The sequence below is a fragment of the Saccopteryx bilineata genome, chromosome 7 (genome assembly GCF_036850765.1).
Source record: "Saccopteryx bilineata isolate mSacBil1 chromosome 7, mSacBil1_pri_phased_curated, whole genome shotgun sequence".
Classification (NCBI taxonomy): domain Eukaryota; kingdom Metazoa; phylum Chordata; class Mammalia; order Chiroptera; family Emballonuridae; genus Saccopteryx; species Saccopteryx bilineata.
In genome coordinates, this window is record NC_089496.1 from 82,519,482 (window position 1) to 82,534,901 (window position 15,420).

The following is a 15,420-nucleotide window of genomic DNA, read 5'->3' on the forward strand; positions in this document are numbered from 1 at the left end:
CCAGGTCAACGTTCTATCTACTGCGCACAACAGGCCAGGCTTAAATTAAATTTTAACACACTGATTTGATTTGATAGCGCACTAATTGGTTACAAATGATAGTTTGAGAAATATCACTTCAACCATTTTGAAATAGGCTAACGCGATTGGTTGGCATGAGCAGTAGAATAGTCAGAACATTATTTCCCATTTAGAGAGAACCTTGACTTTACCTGTATCCAGGTGGTGTTCAATAGTCTGAAATTTTCATCAAAATAATGTATCAAGGTTAGAAATTGCTCATCATTGTACTCAAAACGGTTCTGGAAAATAATGGAGCAGATCACATTGCAGGGAGCACTGCCCATAAGGAAAGAGGGGTCACAGGGAGCCTCTGAAAAGAAAGTAAGTCAAAAGTTAGAGCGCAATTTCCATTTAAATCTTAAGTTGACTGTTTAAAATACTTGAGAAGAGTTGACTCAAAAGATTTTTTAAGTATAGGAACTAGTAGGCATGCCACCATCACTGTAAACTCAACATGCTTAAAATAAAATGTATTGTGTTTCCCCAAGTAAAAATGTCTAATCCAGTCCAATTTATTTATTAATTTCCACCAAGTCTTCCCATGTTTACATCATTCTCCTAATAAGAGCCACAAGGTAATTCACAAGGAGGTCCTTTAAAAAATGCTTTTAAATTTTTATTTGTTTATTTATATTATTGATTACATTTTTTTATGAAAGCAAAAAAGAGAAAGGAAAAAAAAGAGAATGGGGGAGAGATGAGAAGCATCAACTTGTAGTGGCAGCACTTTATTTGTTCATTGATTGCTCTTCATATAAGCCTTGACCAGGGAACTCCAGCTGAGCAGGTGGCTCTTTGCTTAAGCCAGCGACCTTGGATTTCAAAGCCAGTGGCCATGGGTCATTCTATGATCCCAGGCTCAAGCTGTCAACCTCGAGGTTTTGAACTTGGGTCCTCAGCATCTCAGGCTAAAACTCTATCCACTGCACTACCTCCTGGTCAGGCATTGATTATAATCCACTGGGGAACAATTTTTTTTTTTCATTTTCTGTTGCATGAGGTTTTAGAACTGTTTCAATATATTTCTGCATCGCTGATTCCAAATTTGTTTTTTGGAGCATCTCTAGTTTTTACGCAATTTTAATTTTTTTGTTGTTACAGTTAATGGCATGCATTGGTTTTTAAATTGGAGTTAAAGAGCAACGACTCTTGGATTGAACAGAACCACAAGGCAATTAATGTTTTACAAACATTACTTTTACATAATTGTAGTTTTTTAAATGTAAAAATTTATTATCTGATAAAAACACTCTCTTATTTTGTTTTAAGATTGAATCATGGCTTCTTCGAGTAGGCGTAAATGTAAGAATAGTCCTGACACCTTCTGTTATTTATGTGGCTGTTACATACTTCAACGTCAAAAGCGCAATATTTCATCATTTGTGACACGTACATATATTGCCTATTTTCAAGTTCCCCTAGGCAATCAAGACAAGAATTGAGCTCCTCATATTTTGTGTCATAATTGTGAGAAAATGGTTCATGACTGGACAAAAGGAAAATGCAAAGTAATGCCTTTTGGTATTTTCATGGTTTGGCGTGAACCTAAGGACCACAGCAGGGACTGTTATTTCTGTCTGATACAAAGGGCATCGGCAAGATAAACTGGCATATGATCACATATCTTAGTATTCCTTCAGCAATACAACCTATCCAACACTCTGAGACACTTCCAGTTCCAGTTTTCAATGGTTTTATTTCTTCTAAGGACAAAGAAAGTGAACATAGTGATCAAGTGTTTTTTGATAAGATGCATGAGGAAATGGTTGTAATATTTGAAGAGTATTCTTTTGATACCAAGCAGTCATTAACCCCTCAGCAGTTTAGCCAACCCGAATTGAATGACTTTAGTAAGAGATTTGGGCCTATCAAAGAAAGCAGCTGAGTTATTAGCCTCCAGGCTTCAAGAAAAGAATGTACTTCACTGGTCAGCTAAAGTATCCCATTTCAGAAAGCGTGAACAAATTTTTGTCACCTTTTTTCGAAGACAAACACTTTGTTTACTGTCATGATATCAGTAGTCTTCTAGGCCAGCTAGGTGTTACCACTTACAGTTCAACAGATTGGCAGCTATTTCTTGACAGTTCTAAACGAAGTCTGAAATGTGTTCTACACAATGGTAATGCTTATGCAGCAGTTCCAATTGGTTATTCAACTCACCTGCGAGAAGATTATAATGACATAAAAATTGTCCTTGACTTTCTGAAGTATGAGGAGCATAACTGAATCATTTGTGTGGAACTTAAAATGGTAACTTTCCTGCTAGGACAACAGAGAAGTTTCATGAAGTATACTTGCATTCTGTGTTTGTGGGACAGCTGAGCTCGAGAGAAACACTGGACACAGAAGGAGTGGCCAAAACGTGAGGCTCTGGAAGTAGGGATGTAAAATATTGTGAATGAACCTGTAGTTAATTGAGACAGGATCATTATTTCCCCACTTCACATCAAACTTGGCTTAATGAAGCAGTTTATTCAGGCTTTGAATAGAGAAAGTGGATGCTTTCAACATATTATTTCTGCTTTTCCTGCCTTATCTTTCGAGAAGATAAAAGCAGATGTATTCGACGGACCTCAAATTTGAACCCTCATAAGTGACGAAAAATTTGCCAGGAAGATGAATAAGGAGGAGAAAGCAGCATGGCAGTCTTTTGTGGCAGTTACAAAAAACTTCCTTGGCAACAAAAAACCAGAAAACTATAAACTTCTGTTTCAAAGGATGCTGTTGGCTTTCCGCGACATTAGATGTAACTGAGCGTTAAGATTCACTTCCTGAACAGTCACTTTGATAAGTTTCCCCAAAATCTTCAATCTGTTATTGATGAGCAGACTACTGCTGGAGCATCAGACGAGATTGTCCTCAACAAGTACACACACTCAAGAGCTGCAAATGCATTTTTTGCCAGAATAGAATTTAAATAAGTTTTGTGCAAATTTTATGATTAAAATAAGTGTTTTAATAAGTTCTATTTTAAAATTGTAGACAAATTCTGATGCAATCATGTCTTTTACTGTATTAGTGTATTTACTGCATTATGTAAATTATTATATTTTCACAAAGATGATGCCCAAGAAGACATTCTACTTCATTATGTTAAACTAAATGTTGAAAATTTTACAATAAGATAAGAACCTAACATCTTGAATTGCAAAAAAACCTGTAGCTTACAGAGAAAAACTAATGTCAGATTTGAGATCAGCACACTCGAGTTAGGTAAGAACAAGTGTTTTTGTGGATGCAACAAAAATTTTGTTCCCCAGTGTTGTATTTTCTATGCTGTACTTTACATCCCCATGACTATTCTGTAACTCCCAGTCTGTACTTCTCAGTCCTTTCACCTTTTTCACTCAGTCCCCAGCCTCCCTCTCCTCAGGCAGACATCAGTCTGTCTTCTGTATTTATGAGACTGTTTCTGTTTTGTTCATTATACTGCTCTTTAGATGCTGCATATACGTTAAATCATATGGTACTGTCTGTCTCTGACTGGCTTATTCTACTCAGCATAACACCCTCGGTCCATCCATGCTGTCACAAAGAATAACATTTTCCTCCTCTTTATGGTAAAAAGTATCTTTAAAAGTGTAAAATTTAGCCCTCAGTGTGGACACTTCTTCAAGAATATCAGGAGACTGTGGAGACATGAAATTTTATTTTACAAAACAAAGTTGAAAAAGATTGGGTGGGTTTTTCTTGTAGAAGAGAAGAATAATGAGAGAATTTGGAGTTACAGTCAGATATTTCCAAACAATATGGTATAGTATATGAAACAGGCTTTCTATATGTAATAACAAATATGACTCCCATTTTTTTTTTTTTTTGTATTTGGCTCTGACAGCTTTTAAGCCTTATCTTTTCTTACTCTTCTCACATCTAGACAAACCGATAAAAAAAAAAAGCTCAAGTGTTCCCTCCTTTGGCACAAGCAGAGTGTTTAAACCACACACCCTGGCTGGCACAGGGAACCCACATCTACACCTCACCCCCTAACCACCCTAGAAACCTCAAGCCAGCGTCCTTTCTCTGCTCTGTCATGCCATTTTGGGATCTTCTTAGAAATCACTCTACCCTCCAAAGAAGCATCATTATCAGTGGTGGGATTCAGCTGGTTTGCACCAGTTCGGCAGAACCAATACCGAATTATTTGTTGAGTTTGGTGGACCGGTTGTTAAAGTGGCACTTGTAATCAAGGTTCTCTCTAAGGTGGGTGCCTGGGAAGCCATCCCATTTGGAAATCATAAATTTACATTCCTTTCTCGTTTTTAACATTCATCTTGCAACACCGTATTCTAATCACCCCTATTATTGTTCATTCCGTCCATAGGTGAATAAAATTACAAGTAAGGACACCAATCAAGAAGCAATATGGAAATATCTTAAGTAACAGTTTAATTGTTTTTTGTCAGGTATTATTTAATATTTTTAGAAATATTTTAAAATCTTATAACATAATCTAGTTTTGTGTACCTCTTTTATTGTTCTTAAGTAGTAAATGCATAAAATAATAAATGACTTTTCAGTATATCTTTTTTTATACTTATAACAGAGAACTAGTTGTTAAATTATTTGAATTCCAACACTGATCATTATGAGTAATAAAACATTTTCATATCCTATTGGGGTGTGTGTGGTACCTTCAATCTAAACCAAATTTTAGGTGGGATGCCCATCCTGCCTCTAAGTGGTAACTGCCACAACATTGGACCTCTAAAAGGCAAAATCTCAGCAAGGACCAAATAGTACAAGTTACAAGGAAAAATGTTTCTGCTCAACATGTGAAAGAAACTTCCAACAGTTATAGTTACCCCGAGATGATACGGGCTGTCCCAACAGAGTGAGGTCCCACAGCTAGGGGGAATCAAGCAGAGTCTGAGTGGTCATGGGTCAGGAAACTGAGAGAAGGTCACATTCACTCTAGGAAAAGACCCAGTCAATAATAATTCTGCTTGAAATATAAATCAAGTGCATAAAATCATTTTCCAGATAATATGTATCAAAACCAAACATTCGTTGACTTATCAATTCCATTTTCAAAATTATATTCTAAGAAAGTAGTCAAACATATGCAATGATTCATATGGATTGCATTTTTATATTAATAGCAACAAAGAACTAAGACAGTTTACTTGTTACAGCCCCTGGAATGGAAAAGAACTTTTGTGTCCCACTGCCATAACTTGCCCATTCATAACACTATTGGCTTTTTTCCTTGCTCTTTGCTCCTTACACTGCTGTGGAAAGAGCTGGATCCTGGGTGACACTGGAAGCCACATGCTGAAGATGTCAAAGCACCTATTAACCTGGTACCTGGAAAAGCTGTGTGCCAACCACTTCACCTCTTCTTACTGGTTGTGAGCAAAATGTAAACTTCCGCTACACTTGAGCCATAGCTCTCTGTGCTCTATTGGTAATAGTAATAGCATTCAGTCTACCCAAACTGTTTTGTTAAGTACATAGAAAAAAACGCACCATTGGTTTTTTTTAATTCTTCCACCAGACACAGGGCTTCTTCTTGAATTCTGTCTTCAATAGTTTTCTTTCCCATTCCCATGTTCCGTAAAACCGTGAGGGAGAAACGCCGGGTTTGCTTCCATACTTCTCCATTGCTGAAAATAACTCCTATCGGGACAAAAAAGTAAATAAAAAAGAATAACTTCCATTTTAATTAACTCTAGCTGAGAGTCTTGATCTTAGGAAATAATAATGTCACTTAAGCAGAAAAGTTACTTTAATGGTGCCGGTCTCAGAAATTCCCACTGACCCCTACTCTGCCTGCTTTCTCTCTCACCCCAACCTAGGAGTTCATTATCAAGACTTGGTTTTTCGGCCCTGGCCGTTTGGCTCAGCGGTAGAGCGTCGGTCTGGCATGCGGGGGACCCGGGTTCGATTCCCGGCCAGGGCACATGGGAAAAGCGCCCATTTGCTTCTCCACCCCCCCTCCTTCCTCTCTGTCTCTCTCTCCCCCTCCCGCAGCCAAGACTCCATTGGAGCAAAAGATGGCCCAGGCACTGGGGATGGCTCCTTGGCCTCTGCCCCAGGCGCTAGAATGGCTCTGGTCTAGGCAGAGCGACCCCCCGGAGGGGCAGAGCATCACCCCCTGGTGGGCGTGCCGGGTGGATCCCGGTCGGGCGCATGCGGGAGTCTATCTGACTGTCTCTCCCCGTTTCCAGCTTCAGAAAAATACAAAAAAAAAAAAAAAAGACTTGGTTTTCCATATTACTAAACTCTTCTTCTCCATTAACTCCTCTAAACCTCACAATAACTCTGTGAGCCAGTGATTTGTCCCCATTTTACTGAGAAGAATGCTGAAGATACTGGAGGCAAAATGCCTGCTCCTTGATCACACAGCTAATAAATCACAGTGAGTTTAAGTGTTAGATTAAAAGTGCATTGTATGTGAATTTTAGGGGCAGTAACAAAGGGAGCCAATTCTTGAAAGAAGGAGAGACAGCTTTGTGCATTGGAAGGAAGTTCATGAAAATCTATTCTGCAGGTAAGGGACACAGCCATAGTCCTTCTAATTTCAACATTTCCTTGCTATTTGGGAAACACCTTCCAGGAAATGTGGTCTTAACACCAAAGAAGTTCGACATCAGACTTCCAGAGGTTCAAGAACAGACTGGTGGGGAAACAACACTAGTAGGAAACCTGTCCAAGAATATTTTCGCGAACAATGTGGAGGAGGAAAGAACCCCATTGAGGCTTTATCTCTTTTTGCTGGAAACCAGTGACCCTCCAGAAGGCTGGACAGTATAAGACTCACTCCCAAAACAAATGGAAGATAGTTCAAGTCTTTTATTTAAAAAGCTTTTTCCACTATCAGTTTCAATCCATTCTTACTACATATTTCTCCACCATCCTCTGTTCAGAGAATATTTGTGTTTTATGCTCTGTATTCTATTGAATTCAAATATTTCTTATCTTTTTTTTAGAAGAGGAGAAGATTAAAGGCAAGATTGGAAATACTCCAGGTTTATGTTGGTTCCGTGCATTCTGTGCAAGCGTTCTACAGTAATCTCTTGGTAACTGTGACTCAGGACAGAAAGCAAAATATTTGGTGAATAGGATAAGTTAGTCCGTTTCTTTTCCCCTTTTCTCTCTGTTTCTTTCTCATTCTTAACAGGCCATGATTTAAAATGAACATGGCCTAGTAACAAATGTATAGAACATTAGTTGTTAGTTGGTTTGCTTTCATTGAATTTATTGTTTCATGGGGGCATTATGTCACCCATAATTTTAAATAGGGATTAATTATCCCTTATAGAAAATGTTGGAATGATGATATTTCCATGTGTCTCAAATGCTTAACATTTCTCAATTCCTTAGCCTATTCAGAATCTTTGCAACTTAAATCCACACACATTCTCCAAATTGAAGCATACCTAATCCCAGTATGATTTTGTCTGCCACTGGTAAACTGCCTCTTGCAGCAAACTCTTCTCCCTGATCGATCAGGGCTTCCTTCACTGCTTCGTAGCCATGCAGCACCACAGTGGGCTTTGTGCCCAGATACACAGTGAACACCGGGCCATAGACTTCTGCTAGCTAGGGAAATGCAAAGGAGATTAAAATATTAGCCAAAGCTCTATTTGACAATATATTGTGCCTGATTCAGAATGATACTCTCCTCCTGTTTTTATGTTTTTATTCTTACGCAGCCTGAAATATTTCTGAAATTAATACATAAATATGAGGGTGATTGTTTAGAGCTGCCACCTCTGTGCCTGGCAATGGTCTGGGTAATTTAAACACGCGTTACAACTAACCTTCAAAGCAACATCAGCAGCAGGTTCATTTGCCTCAATTACAAATAAGGAAAGTGATATTAGAGAATTCCAAATTATTTTCAGCATCTGATACCTACTTTGTAGAAGATCAAATTTTGAACCACTTTGCATTTGACCTCTGATCCTTGAGCAATATATCAACCCCCAACGATCATTATAGGACCAATACCCAGATGACTTCTTCAAGATCACCTGTAGAGCACTTGCCATCAGAATTCTCATTCAAAAGCCCTGTAATGAATACTAGCAATCTATTCTTTATAAAATCACCCCAGATGATTCCAGTGCTCAGCCCACTTCGTGATATGCTGGTATTACTAACAGGAAGGAGCGTGAGCACCACAGAGGCAAAGCTGGGGCATGCAGCCTCTCATGGACCAACAGTTCCTTCCACCTGCAGCAGTCCTGGCCACAGACAGCACAGAGCTGCTATCCAAGACCAAAGGATCTTGTTATTGACAGGCTGGCCCTGATAACTTCTTTCTCCCATTCACGTACACTGTTTCTAATCCCAGAGTCTTTCCCTTTATTTCAGGCGTAATTTGCTTCCTCAAGGAAGTGCAGTTTTCATGGCTATTCTGAACAAAACATACAGTTTATATAAGAGATGACTTCTTTTTCAAATTAAATTTTTGAGAGTGGCATTGGCTATTAAAAGTATATAAGTTTCAATTGTGCAATTATATAAGATATCATCTGTATATTATATTGGGTGTCAACCACCCAAAGTTAATTCTTCTGATGACTTCTCTTTTGTTTTTTAGGAATATTTAGAGGGTTTATTCAAATGGAAGAAGCCGAAATCAATCATACAGACCTGAAAATTATAGAGACTATAGACAATAGAAAGTAAATATAAAATAGTCAACTCTTTATGAACATTTCCAGCTAAGGATTCATACAAATACATACTTACCATTTTCATTTATCCATGAATTACATGATGATTCTGGCAAAATAAGGCCAGAGATACTAAAAATATTCTCAAATCTTAAATATGGTATGAAATAAGTTTTTTAAATTAATATTTTTAGAGAGAAAAACATTGAATTGCTCTTCCACCCATTTATACATCTATTGCTTGCTTTTGTATGCGCCCTGACTGAGAATTGAATGCACTACCTTGGCACGTTGGGATCTTGCCTTAACCAACTGAGCCACTGGGCGAGTGCCTGGAATAAGTTGTCTTTTATTAATTGAAAGGGAAAGATGTTTTATTTCATATCTTTGTTATTTTTATTTTTTAGAAATTTATTGATTGATTTTACAGAGAGGATGGGAGAGAGAATGAAATACAGACAGGCACAACAATCTGTTCCTATGTGTACCTGACTGGTGATCAAGCCCGCAACCTTTAGATATGGAGAGGATGCTCTAACCAACTTAGCATCCTGCCAGGGTCTGGAGTAAATTCTAAGAACATTCTACATGAATGGAAACCCCTGAATTAATTCCATAATTTTATCATGCCAGAAGCATGGTTTTAATATTTTTAAATTGATATTAGATCATACTTATTGGTATATTAATAATTAAGGCATTTTGTATACACATTGCTTAAATGTGGACAAAAACTATTTGTATGCTATGATGTTTAAACTTACAAAGTCTTTTTTCCTTTTCTTGTTCTTTTTATTTTGAAAGAAAGACATACACGCACAAGGAGGGACAGACAGGGACAGAAGGATAGGAAGGGAAAGAGATAAGATAAGAATCATTTCGGCACCTTAGTTGTTCACTGATTGCTTTCTCAGATGTACCTTGACCGGGAGGCTCCAGCTGAACTAGTGACCCCTTGCTCAAGCTAGCGACCTTGGGCTCAGGCCAGTGACCTGGGTTTCAAGCCAGAAACCTTTCGGCTCAAGCCAGCAACCATGGGGTCATGTCTATGATCCTGAACTCAAGCTGGATGGGCCTGCATTAAAACTGGCAATGTTGAGGTTTCGAACCTGAGTCCTCAGCATCCCAGGCCAAAGCTCTATTCACTGCACCACCTCCCTGTCAAGCATCATAACATGAAATCTCATGCAGGATTGAATTAAGATCTAGTAGTTCTTAAACAGTTATACCAAATAACCATTTAAATTTCAATGCATTTCTTTATTATTATTACATGGGAGGCAGGGAGGCAAAGAGACAAACTCCCACTAGTGCCCCAACAGGGATCCACTCTCCAAATCCTCTATGGAGCCTTGCTCTGCCCATCTGGGGCTTGCCCCGTTGCTCAGCATTTGAGCTATTTTAGCACCTGAGGAGGCCATGGAGCCACAGTGTCTGGGGCCAGCTTGCTGAAGACATTCAAGACATGGCTGCAGGAGTGGAAGAGAGAGAGAGAGAGAGAGAGAGAGAAAGAGAAGGAGGAGAAGGAAGGGGTGGAGAAGCAGATGGTTGCTTCTCCTGTGTGCCCTGACTGTGAATAGAATCAGGACTTCCACACGCCGGGCCAACACTCTACCGCTGAGCCAACCAGCCAGGGCCTTGTGAACAATCTTTATAGCGCACTTTCACCTCATTGAAGATGCTGCTCCTTTCGGATATTTTTCCTCTTCAATATAAAGTAGATTGTTAGGCATTTTAGTATCTTCATTATGCGGCTTTTAAAAAAGGTTTTGATTTCTTTCACAGTTCACAGTTTTTTGATGAGACATTTTTTTGGAAACCAAATAGTTCAGGGATGCTTTGAATCACCAAATGTTCTTTAATAGGTGAAGTCTGTCAATGCAACTGTAACAAATAAGCATCGACATCCTTAGCCATATTATCAATATATTCTGAAACCAAAGTAAGATGGTTTTCTTCTTCCCACAATCCCAAATGGGACTATTGTCATCACTTACAATTTCTGTTTGAGATGATAGTTCTGACCTCCACCTTTTTATGACTGCCTGAAGCCAGTTTAAACCAGCTATAATAAAGTCTTCAGATTGGCTTTTAAGCAATGACTTTGCTAGGGATAACAAATCTACACAATGGCTAAGCGAGATGCCTTGTTTTCCTTCCTGTAAACTATTGGTGAGCACAAGAAGGCAACCCTCCACCACCCAACGTCTTCTATCCTCATCAAATAAACTACAAATTCAATTCTTTTTCCTGAAAGTTAAAGCCACATTCAATCTCAAATTCTTGGTGAACAAAACCTGTGCCTTGTTTCATGCTCTCAGAAACTGCAGGGGAAGAAACCCCACTATTTCGATGATGGGCTTTCTGTCTGTCAAGAACCAGAATCACCGGAGTTAAGCAAATATGTCCAACTCTCATGGTGTAATTTTTCAGGCAGGTGGACTGCACAAGCCATTTTATTCTCTTTACTTGCTGTGTTACAGCCCCAATTTCTAGGGAGCTGTTACTTTCTATAACAAGACTTTGGAAAAAGATGATGACCTTTCTGTGGTACAGCACCTTACATAGTTTATCTGAGCTATTCACAGCTTGTCTTACTATTCTATTTATGTAAGTAGTCAGCTGTTTGGCAGATTTCTTAACCTCCTTCATGTTTTTATTAGTGAAATTAAAGATCCTTTTTCTAGGAAGATCAATGGAATGATCCTCAATATTACCACAAAAGATTCATTTTTTATCATTTTAGGTTTTAAATGTCATAATCTCTTGAATAGCAGCACTCAGCCTAGCCCTATTGCTGATGAACAGCTCCTGGAAGCCCAGAGATTTCCTTGGCTTCTGGGTAAACCCCACTCAGGGCCATTCATTCAAATGTGACTGTCTGCAATTCAATATTATTTTTTATTATTTATTGATTTTAGCCAATGAGAAAGGGAGAGAGAGAAAGAGAGAGATAGAGAGTCAGAGAGAGGAAGAGAGAGAGCTAGGAATATTAATACATTCCTGTACATGCCCTGACCTGGGCTCAAACCGGCAACTTCTATACTTCAGGCTGATGCTCTAACCAACAGAACTATCTAGGTAGGGCTTGTTTTTTTATCTTTATTTCTTTTAAGAGAGAGAGAGAGAGAGAAACATCAACTAAGGTTTATTGTTTATTGATTACTTCTCATAGGTGCCTTGACTGAGGGGCTCAAGCCAAGCCAGTGATCTTGCGCTCAAGCTTGATGAGCCTGTGCTCAAGCCAGGGACCTCTGGGTAACTGGGGACCTCGATACCCCAGGGTCAATGCTGTATCCACTGCGCCACCACTGGACAAGCTGCAACTTATTCTAATAGAAAAATAAACCAGTAGGGTGTTCAGTTCCTTGCCCCCCCTCCCCCGAAGACAAATGTGGTGGATATATTTAATCTCATTAACTACAATGTGAAAGGCAGAAACCATGGGCCGAACTGAGAACGCAAGGCTGGTGTGTTCCAACAGTAAAGTTTATTTTAAAAGCTCCTGGATGCAAGTAGGCTGAGACCAACAATGGGTGTCAATGTAAGGCTGTGGGAGGGATATAGGAGTTGCTGCAGGCATTTGCTGGCTTGGAGTTGCCTGCACCAGGACATGCTCAGATCCTAGTTTGTGGCCTTGATTACATACAGACTGTCTTCCTTTCTCCCCCCTCAGATCTCTCCCTATGGCTTTGTACCAGGACAGTTCCCAGAACCGTCACAGGGTGAAGGGTGCTTGCTTAAGGGGAGGAGGAGGTTGGGCGAGGGAGATACTTAATAAAGAAGTCGCCCTAGTGGAAAGTTGAGTGAGGGGAATTTGAGTTTTAAAGGGGCTCTGGGCTTAAAGGAATCCTGAATGCAAACCTAACAATGCATCCAACAAGAAAAATGTATAAAATCAGCTTCATACAGCTTAAACACTGGCATTTGAAACAAATCATTATTGCATTAGCGGTCACACTGATAACTCTAGAAATTTAAAGGAAAATAAAATATTATGAATGTTCTTAAAAACCTTTGCAAATGCGCTAATAAAATAATATATATCGTTTGAAACACGGCCGGGTCCTGGTATATTTCTATCCTCCCAATCAGGCTCCCTATTATTCCATGCACATTAAACATACCGACCCCCACACCCTTCCCAACCCTAAACCCTCCTTTCTCAGGGTGGAGACAGCAGAGGCTGTCTGTAAACACATGTCAAGCATGGGGTCACTTTTTCATTCTGACCTGACCCTGCTCTTGAGCTGGAAAATTTGGTGCAGTGACAGACTCATCTGAAACATGCACCTGGTCAGAGAGGGACCCCAGAGGCCAGTGCTGCGCCCAGTGCCCCCGCCTCCCTTCCGACCGCACGAGAAGGCTGGAGCCTACTGACCTAGAACACACTGTTTGAAACTACAGTGAAGATTCCGCAAGGTAAACCTGGTTAGGACACTCACCAGGCTGGCCTGCTTTTCTGTGCATCACACACTTGCAGGAGGGGTGTGAGGCTTCAGCCTGCACCTGTCTGACCACCTGTCTGCCTCTTGGTTCTGAGGGTGAAGAGACCTGAGTTGTGCTGCCTGAGCCCGTGCACAGTGGTGGCTGCAGGCTCTCCTCCAGCCGGGAGGTGGGGGGAACACTTTGTCCTGAATCTGGTGGCATTGACTGGAGGCCAGTGTGGGAGGCAGTGGGGGGAGGCAAGCTCGTGACAGGCCTCAACTTGGCCTTCCAGGTGACAAGTGGAAAGGGGGACAGCAAAGCCCCTGGCCCAGGACGGGATTGCTTCAGGGCCACGTGCCCGACAACTTCTTGAATGATATCTAATCAAGCACACTTTCCTTACCATTTACCTTCAGCTAAAAAACATAGCAAATGATAGGGAAACAAGAAAAAACAGCAGCTCTCCCGGGCTTTGCTACTTTACTGTTCTGATGCTGGCATGCAGAGACCTAATGCACCGCACTCATAACATGCATTTATTTCACTACTCTATTCTTGTCGATGAAACACCAAAAATAGTACTTCATGGACAGTATTTCCTTTATAATGACATATTTTAATGATTTTATTTTAACATATACTGATTTCCTTAAATATACTTTATTTAGAGGTCGAAGATAATTTACTTACCTTGGGCAAACTGCTCGAGGAACAAAAACCATACTTACCTTGCTGAAGGATTTGCTGATGTTCTTCACATCTAACTGGAGTATATTTCCAATAATGGGGAGCGGAGTGGGGCCCGGAGGCAGGTTCTGTTCCCCAGAGCTCCTTCTCCACAGTGAGAAGAGAAGGAAACAGGAGACAAAGAGTACCAGGAGCACAGTAAGGACCATTGTGCCCGTCTCTTCTTACTGAATCCACTGGGAGGTTAAAAGCCGATCCCTTAGACCACTCTGCTGCTCAGCATCTATGTGCCCCTTTGACTCATAGGCTCAGTGAGATCTATTTACGTTCTCTTTCTCCAAGAGACCTTGATCACTTCTACTCACTATTTCAATGCCCCACCCAGGACCTTTGGTTTATTGGGTTTGGGGTGGAGCCAAGCTACTTCTATTTATTTTGAAACACCACACGTGGTTGACTAACAATAAAATAAATGTTGTGTTTTTTGTTGTTGTTGTTGTTTGCTTATCCTATTTACTATTTTGTTGTTTTATTTTTGAAGGAGATAAGGAAGCAAACAGAAATATCAAACTGTTCCTGTTTGTGCCCTGACCAGGGAAATTGACCTGGAAACTTCTGCACTCTGGGATGACACTCCAACCAAGGAAGCTATCCAGCCAGGGTTTAATTTTTATTGATTTTTAGAGAGACAGAGAGAGGAAGGGAGAAAGAGGGGAGAAGGAAAGGGAACACTTGTTCCACTCGGCCGTGCATTTTTGGTTGCTTCCTGTGTGTGCCCTGACTGGGTTTCAAACCCGCAACCCACAGAGCATGGGAAGAGTCAGAGGGCACTGAGATAATAGGGCTCTGCTTCAGGGGTTGGGAGCTTCCCTTCCTTTCGGGCTCAGGGCAAGGGCTTGGCTCACCCCATGACCTAGAACCCAAAACCCAGCCCCCTCATCCAGTCAGATACAAAGTGGGTCAGGTTGGGAGTTGGCAGCCAAAGCAAGCCTAGGGCTGAGCCCCAGGCAGAGGGCACAGGAGGATTCCACAGACCCACAACTGAAGTCAGGATTCTGATGGGGAAATTCTCACACATTTGCAAAATGCAGCTATTGTTGTTTCAAGCACTGTCTACCTGAACAGCTGCTTTTGATTTTCCACACGGGTCCACAGGATCCTGAACCCAAGCGGACATGTGTTCACATAAAATACAGCCACACCGTCTCTTGATACTCCAGCTAAGGGCCCAGATCTGTAGGTTCTGCCTCCACAAGGGAAGTTCCTTCCAAGTTTGGCCTTCTGGATTTATGAACCGGTTTCAGCCATGTCGTGAGTACTTATGCAATCCTAACACATTCAATAAAGAGACAAAAGAATTTCCACTAGGCTAAAAGTTTCAGAAAGTTTTATATTTCTTGGGAAAACAGCTGTGTTAGCCTTGTTTGCTTGTACTTGGCCTGATTAGTGCGTGAGCATGTGGCGTGCCACGTCTCTATAGTCTGTGTAAGGCTAGGGTGCTGCCCTCAGGGAAGATGGTGGATAGCGAATGCCTGTCCACCACTGCGAGGGGCAATTTTGCTGTTTCTTTCCCTGAGCCCATGAGCAGTGGTTTTCCTCTGCCTGTTTGCTTCTCCAC

At 40.6% G+C, this 15,420-nt stretch overlaps 1 protein-coding gene and 1 pseudogene across 1 annotated transcript in view; both read right to left on the minus strand.

Moving 5' to 3' along the window:
- LOC136311019 (cytochrome P450 2C21-like) overlaps nucleotides 1-14,037 on the minus strand; it is a 38,056-nt gene extending 24,019 nt beyond the window's left edge. Inside the window, exons 1-4 of the mRNA XM_066240169.1 lie at nucleotides 13,844-14,037; nucleotides 7,443-7,605; nucleotides 5,530-5,679; nucleotides 213-373 (exon numbers count right to left, since the gene is read on the minus strand). Of these exons, the coding sequence (XP_066096266.1) occupies nucleotides 213-373; nucleotides 5,530-5,679; nucleotides 7,443-7,605; nucleotides 13,844-14,011 (642 nt within the window). The 5' untranslated portion in view covers nucleotides 14,012-14,037. The remainder of the gene's footprint in view (nucleotides 1-212; nucleotides 374-5,529; nucleotides 5,680-7,442; nucleotides 7,606-13,843) is intronic.
- Nucleotides 10,563-11,447, minus strand: LOC136311022 (KATNB1-like protein 1 pseudogene; annotated as a pseudogene).
- Nucleotides 14,038-15,420: the final 1,383 nt, after the last annotated feature.